We start from the raw sequence: 7,192 nt of genomic DNA, 5'->3' as shown, positions 1-7,192 counted from the left end.
AAGGAGAGCATGGAGAGAGAGAGGAGCGAGAGAGAGGAGAGAGGGTGAGAGAGAAATAGAGAGAAAGAGGGAAAGATAGATAGACTGAGAGAGAAATAAAGAGAAAGAGACTGAGAGAAGAGAGAGCAGAGAGAGAGAGAGAGAGAGGTGAGGATAGAGAGAGAAGAGGAGAAAGAGAGGGAGAGAGAGGAGGAAAGAAGGAGAGAGAGAGAAAAGAGAGGAGATCGAGAGAGAGGAGAGAGAGAGAGAGATGGACGAGAGAGAAAAGGTGAGAGTGAGAGAGTGAGAGACAGAAAGAGAGAGAGAGAGAGAGGAGAACGAGGAGCAGAAAGAGAGGAGGAGAGAGTGAGAATAAAGGAGAGAGGAGAGAGAAAAATGGAGGAGAGAGGGACGAGAAGAGAGAGAGAGAGGAAGAAGAGAGGGAGAGAAAGGAGAGAGGAGAAAAAGAGAGAATGAGAGGAAGAGAGAGAGAGGAGCTAATGAAAAGGAGCGTGAGAGAAAGAGAGAGAGAGAGAGAGATGAACGGAGAGAGAGAAAGGAGAGAGATAAAAAAGAACGAAGAAAGGAGAGGAGAGAGAGAAGAGAGAGGGAGGACCAGAAAAGCGAGAGAGAAAAAAACGGAGGAGATGAAAGAGAGAGGGAGAAAAGAAAGAAGAGAGGAGAGAGGAGAGGAGGAGAAAGAGAGGAAGAGAGAGAAAGAGAAGACGATGAAGGGAAAGGAAGGGAGAGTGAGAAAGTGGAGAGAGAAAGAGAGCTGAGAGAGAAAGAAGATGAGAGGGATGAGACGATAACGAAGGGAGGAGAGTGTAAGAACGAAGAGAGAGGACGCTAAATACTAGGAAGGAGGAGAGAGAGAAGAGAAGAGAGAGAGAGAAGAGGAGAGAGAGAGAGAGAGAACGACGAGAGAGAAAGAGAAGAAAGAGAAAGAACAGGAGAGAGAGAAAGAAATAGGAGAGAGAGAGAGAGAGAAAACGAAGTAGAGTGGAGAGAAAAGAGGAGAGAGGAGAGGAGATGGAGAGAGTGGTGAGAGATGGATTATGCGGAGAGAGGTCAAGAGTAGAGAATATTAGGGGAGAAGAAATAAAGAGAGTAGTACAAGATAGAAGAGAGAAAAGAGAGAGAGAGAGAGAGAGAGAGGAGAGAGCGAGAGAGAGAGAGCAGAGAGGAGAGATAATGAGGGCGAGAGAGAGGGAGAGAAAGAGAGAGGAGAGAGAAGAGAGATGCTGGAGGTAGAGAGAGAGAGAGAGAGAAGAGAGAGAAAGAAAGAAAGAGAGAGAGAGAGAGAGAGAGAACGAGAGAGAGAGAAAGAGAAAGAGAAAGAGAGAGAGATAGAAAGAAAGAGAGAGAGAAAAGAGAGAGAGAGAGAAAAGAGAGAGTAAGAGAAAGAGAGAGAGAGAGAAAGAGAGAGAGAAAAAGAGAGAGAGAAAGAGAAAAAGAGAAAGAAAGAGAGATAGAAAGAAAGAGAGAGAGAGAAAGAGAGAAAAAAAGAGAGAGGCAGAGAGAGAGAGAAAAAGAGAGAGGCAGAAAGAGAGAGAGAGAGAGAAAAGAGAAAGAGAGAGAGAGAGAGAAAAAAAGGAGAGAGAGAGCACGCTAGATAGTAGCTAGAAAATAACACGATAGATAATAAATCAGAGAAAGGAGGATAGAGAGAGAAATTAAAGAGAGAGAAAAGATCATCTAAGAAAGATATCTGCTCCCTCCTCTCTCTCTCTCTCTCTCTCTCTCTCTCCCTCTCTCCCTCTCTTTCTCCCTCTCTCTCTCCCTCTCTCTCTCCCTCTCTCGCTCCCTTTCTCTCTCCCTCTCTCTCTCCCTCTCTCTCTTCCTCTCTCTCTCCCTCTCTCTCCTTCTCTCTCTCTCCCTCTCTCTCTGTCCTCGCGACTCTTGCCTCTCTCTCTTCCTCTCTCTCACCCTCTCTCTCTTTCCTCTCTCGGTCGGCCTCTCTCGAGCCCGCGCTATCAGTCCGCTCTCTCTTCCTCTCGGCGCTTCCTCTGCTCTCTTCCTATCTCCTCTCCCTCTCTCTCTCTGCTCTCCTCTCTCTCCATCTCGCTCTGCCTCTCTCTCTTCCGCACTCTCGCCCACTAGTCTCTCCTCTCTTCTCTCTTCCTGCTTTCTACTCAGTACCTCTCTCTCTTCCTACTCTCTCTCCCCTCTCCTGCCTTCCTCTCCCTCTCCCTCTCGACCGTGAACCTCTCCTCTCTCACCTCTCTTTCTCTTCCTCTCACTCTCCATCTCTTTCTCTTCTCTCCTCTCTCTCTCCCTCCGCTCTCCTTGCCATCTCTCTCTCCCCTGCTCCTCCTTCCTCTTCTACTCTTCCTCGCTCATCATTCTCTCCTCTCGATCCCCTCGTCTCTCTTCCTCTCTCTACTCCCCTCTCTCTCTTGCCTCGTCACTCTCCCGCTCTGTCTCTTTCTTCTTCTTCTTCTCCTTCCTCTCTCTCCCCCTCTCCCTCCTCTCTTCCGCTCTCTCTTCGTTCTCTCTCTCTATCCCTCTTCTCTTCCTCTCTCTCTCCCCTCTCCTCTCTTCCTCTCTCTCCCTCTTCTCTTCTCTAATCCTCTTCTCTCCTACCTCTCCTCTCTCTCCTCTGCTCCCTCTCCCTCTTCACTCTTCCCTCTCTCCTCTCTCTCTCCCTCTACTCTCTTCCTCTCCTCTCTCCACCTCTCTCTCTTCAGCTCTTCTTCCCTCTCTAGTCTCCCGACTCTCTCCCTCTCTCTCTCTTCCTCGCTCTCTCCATCTCTCTCTGTCCCCTCTCTCTCTCTGCGCGCTCTGCGTCTTCCTCTCTCTCTTTTGAACTCTTTCTCCCCTCTCTCTCTCTCTCGTCATCGCTCTCTCTCCCCCCTCTATCTCTCCTTCCTCTCTCTCTTCCTCGCTACTCCCGCTCCGCTCCTTCTCATCCTCTCGCTGCTCCCTCTCTCCTCCTCTTCTCTCTTCTCTCTCTCCCGTCGCTCTCTGCTCTTCCGACTCTCTCTCCCTCACTCTCTTCCTCGCTGCCTCTCCCGCTCTTCTCCTTCCTCTTCTCTCCTTCCCTCTCTCTCCCTCCTTCGTTTGTCCATCTCGACCTCCCCCCTCCTCTCTCTTCCTTCTCACTCCTCCCCCCTCTCTCTTCCTCTTCTCCTCTCCCTCTTTCTCGTCCTCGCTGCTCTCCCCCCTCTCGCTCTTCACGCTCTCTCTCCTCTCTCCCCCGACTCTCACTCCCTCTCTCCATCTCCCACGCTTCTCTCCATCTCTACCTCTCCCCTCGCTCCCCCCCCTGCTCTCTTCCTCACTCTCCTCCCTCTCTCTCGCTCTCTCTCTCTTCTCTCTCCTCTCTCTCCCCTCTCCTCTCTCTCTCCCCCCCCCCTCGCCCCTCCTCTCTCTCTCCCTCTCCTTCCGCTCGCTCTCCCTCGTCTCTCTCTCCTCTCTCCCCGCTCCCGCTCTCTCTCCCCCCCCGTTCCCTCTCTCTCTCTTCCCTCTCTCGTCCTCTCTCTCTCCCCCTCTCTCTTCCTCTTCTCTCCCTCTCGCTCTCGCTCTCCCCCCCCTCCCTTCTCTCTCTCTCTTCCCCCTACCTCTCCCTTCTCTTCGCTCTCTCTCCCCCTTCTTCCGCTCCCCTCCGCCCTCGCCCCCACTCCCCTCTCTCGCTCTCCCTCAGCGCCCCCCCATCTCTCTTCCTCTCTTCTCCCGCTCTCTCTCTCTCTTCCCCGCACCCTCTCTCTCCTCGCCCGCCTCTACCTCTCCCGCTCCCTCTCTCTCTCGCCCTCTCTCTCTCCCTCGCTCCCTACCCCCTCTCTCTCCCTCCTCTCTCCCATCTTCCCCCCCAGAGCGATCATCTCTCGCTCCCTCGTCTCGCTCTCGAGCGACCGCCACGTCGAAACGATCTTCCACCATTACAAACCCTCCTCAGGCACAGACGAGCACGAGTATCTCTCCACCCCCTCCCCCCCCCTCCACAACCCCCCGCCAAACCCCACCTCCCTCTACACCTCCTCAACCCCCGTACCCCACCTCCCTCTACACCTCCTCAACCCCCCTACCCCACCTCCCTCTACTCCCTTACCCCTCCTAACCCTCCTCCGGCTCCCTCATCCTAACCCCAGCTTCTGAACCTACCCCTCCGCCCCCACCCTTCTCCCTACCCCTTCTCTACCCACGCCCTTCTCCCTACCTCCCTTCTGCCCCCTAAACCTCTCCTCCACCCACCACCCCCCTACCCCGTCAACCTCCTACTTCCCATCCGACTCCCCCCCACCCCCACCCCCTGGCCTACTCCAACTCTCCAACCTCCCCACTCCTTCACCCCCCCCCCCGCCCTCATCACGACCCTGCACCCACTCCTTCCCCCCAAAAATCCCAACTCTACCAACCCCAGCCCACTCCCTCCCTCCCCCCTCCTAACCCCTTACAACCCACCCCGCCCACTCCGTCTTCACCCGCCTAAACTTACTTCACAGCCCCGCCCTCTCCAAAAACACACGGCGAACGCTCATGAAGAACACCTTTCGCTACAAATGGAGGATGAGGATGAGGAGAGGAAGGGGAGGAGGAGGAAGAGGAGGAAGAGAAGGAGAAGGAGGAGGAGGAAGAGGAGGAAGAGAAGGGAGAGGAAGAGGAGGTGGAGGAGGTGGAGGAGGAAGAGGATGTGGAGGAGGAAGAGGAAGAGAAAGAAGAGGAAGAGAAGGAAGAGGAAGAGAAGAAAGAGGAAGAGGAGGAAGAGGAGGAGAAAGAAGAGGAAGAGAAAGAAGAGGAAGAGAAGGAAGAGGAAGAGAAGGAAGAGGAAGAGGAGGGAGAGAAAGAAGAGGAAGAGGAGAAAATCAACTACCTCTCATTGTTAATGGTATTGTTTTCTTAAACTCGTTGTTCAAACAACTAATTTTCTTTGTTATAACTGAGAAATTCTTTGCTAAACTCTTTTATCTTTAAACTGATGTCTGTTTGTTACTCTGCGTAGTGTCTTTGTTGATTTTATTGTCTTTGTTACATCGTCAAGCTCTTTGTTAAACTGTTGAACCTCTTAATCTGTGTGTTTGTTTGCTTGTTAGTCTCTTTGATGAAGATAAAAGTATAGAATAAGAAAGTTTTGACTGACCGTGAAAATCTGCGTTAATTAGAGAAAAAAATAGAATGTCTGGTTAATGCCATCAATTTTTTTTATTTATTTTCGTTTTCTATGACATAATTCATCCATCCAAAGATATGTTCAAATTATGATTATCAACTTAATAACTATAATCAAATTTTCAGATGAAACAATTTTGAATTAGCAGGAAGTGAAGTATAACATGTAATAATATAATGTGCTTAGCATTTACATTTGCAACCACACACACGCATATATACACTACATACTCACACACACACACACACACACACACAAACACACACACAGAGTCAAACAAACATACACACGAACACACGAGCATATTGAGCGGTCCCTGAACATGTGTTCTTAACTCGATATGTTTTTGCCCTCATGTTGATGGTTCATCATGGGTTTCTGGCTCATTTGCACGGGTCATTACCAAATACTTACTTATAACTTTCCGTAGGAAGGAGGTGGTTGGGGTGGTGGTGGAATATAAGAAGGAGGAGGAGGAGGAAAAGAAGAAGAAGAGAAGAAGAAGAAAACGAAGAAGGAAGAGGATGCGGCGGAGTTGGAGTTGGAGGAGGTGGAAAAGAAGAAGAGGAAAAAGAGGAAGAAAAAAAGGAGGAGGATGCAGCGGATTTTGGAGTTGGAGGAGGTGGAGGAGATAGAGGAGGAAGAGGAGTTGAAAGAGGAAGAGGAGTTGAAAGAGGAAGAGGAGGAGGAGATGATCATGGTGATAGTGGAGGGGGAGGAGGAGGAGGAGGAGGAGGAGGAGGAGGAGGAGGAGGAGGAGGAGGAGGAGGAGGAGGAGGAGGAGGAGGAGGAGAAGAAGAAGAAGAAGAAGAAGAAGAAGAAGAAGAAGAAGAAGAAGAAGAAGAAGAAGAAGAAGGAGGAGGAGGAGGAGAAGGAGAAGGAAAAGGAGGAGAAGGAGAAGGAGAAAGAAAAGGAAAAGGAGAAGGAAAAGGAGAAGGAGAAGAAGAAGGAGGAGGAAGAAGAAGAAGAATGGATGGATGAATAAATGAATGAATGATTGAATGAAGGAAGGAAGGAAGGAGGAAGAAGGAAGAAGGAAAGAAGGAGGAGCAGCAGAAGCACCAGCTTAATTAATCAGGACCTCAACAACAAGGAGCAAGAGGAACAAGAAAAGGAATAAATAACAAGTCCTAAAAAACGAAACAAGAACAAGAAAAGAGAGAAGATACAAGATAACACCAAGAACAGCAAGAGGGAAGATCAACCAGAAGAGAAACGAGAAGCGAATAAAGCGTCGCCGCTCAGAGGAGTGACCTCGACCGCTTTGTCAGGTAACGAGTGAATTTGTTTTGATAAATTGGCCCATTTGCTAAAATTGGCTCGGTTGGTCTTGCAGAAAGAAGTTATTCATTATGGTGGTAATGGTGATCGTGTTTGTGATAATGGCATTGCATCAACAGCAGTTTTTTTCTGTTAATGATGATGAATGTTTAAAACTGCAAACTGTACTGACGATACGACACAATTCATTAGTATTATTGATACTTTAACCACGACTTGAAACTACTATTATTAGATATCATTATCATTGTCATTAACATTCACGAGAATCGCAATGGTATCCCATCGCGTATCGTAGCTAACGTCAGCAATGTTTAAGAATAGATGTAATCAGAATGCATCACATCCGATGCAGTCCCGCAAGAATGTCATCGGGTGCTCCAGAAACCCATCCTTCTAGTAATCCAATGCAACTCCATAATACACCCTTTTCAGCGCCCTCTTTTTTATTATTAAAATACATATATACCCTTCTCCCTCTCCCCTCCCCAACCTTCCCTCATCCTCCCGTGTGGCCCCTTGTGTCCCATATCCCTCCCTTCTCTCCTCCCTCCCCTCCCCTTCCCTCCCTCCCCCCTCCCCCCCCACCCTCCTCCCTTCCTCCTCACGTACACTTTTCTCACCTTCTCCTCCTCCCTCCTTCCAGACCCTCTTCTTTTCCCTTCCCTCCCTCTCCCTCCCCTTCCCTTCCCTCCCTCCCTCTCCCCTTTTTCATCTTGAACAACTGTCCCCTTGAAAACGATAAAAAAATGATAAAGTATGAACGAATGAGTAAGAACAAAAAAGGATGAAGAAAAAAAGGCGTGTTCTTCGCTCCTTCCT

General features: G+C 49.6%; 1 protein-coding gene across 1 annotated transcript in view; it reads left to right on the top strand.

Moving 5' to 3' along the window:
- Positions 1–6,074, top strand: part of LOC147468539 (uncharacterized) — a gene marked incomplete at its 5' end in the record, with an annotated part of 6,543 nt that extends 469 nt beyond the window's left edge. The window contains 2 exons of the mRNA XM_086553747.1: positions 620–634; positions 5,820–6,074. Of these exons, the coding sequence (XP_086409873.1) occupies positions 620–634; positions 5,820–6,074 (270 nt within the window). The remainder of the gene's footprint in view (positions 1–619; positions 635–5,819) is intronic.
- Between the last annotated feature and the right edge of the window lie 1,118 nt (positions 6,075–7,192).

This window comes from Penaeus japonicus, unplaced genomic scaffold, assembly GCF_977035675.1.
Source record: "Penaeus japonicus unplaced genomic scaffold, GWHDUDI00000001_assembly GWHDUDI00000028, whole genome shotgun sequence".
In the NCBI taxonomy this organism is placed as follows: domain Eukaryota; kingdom Metazoa; phylum Arthropoda; class Malacostraca; order Decapoda; family Penaeidae; genus Penaeus; species Penaeus japonicus.
The sequence above is the reverse complement of the archived record's forward strand: the minus strand, read 5'-3'. Positions and strand labels throughout refer to the sequence as shown.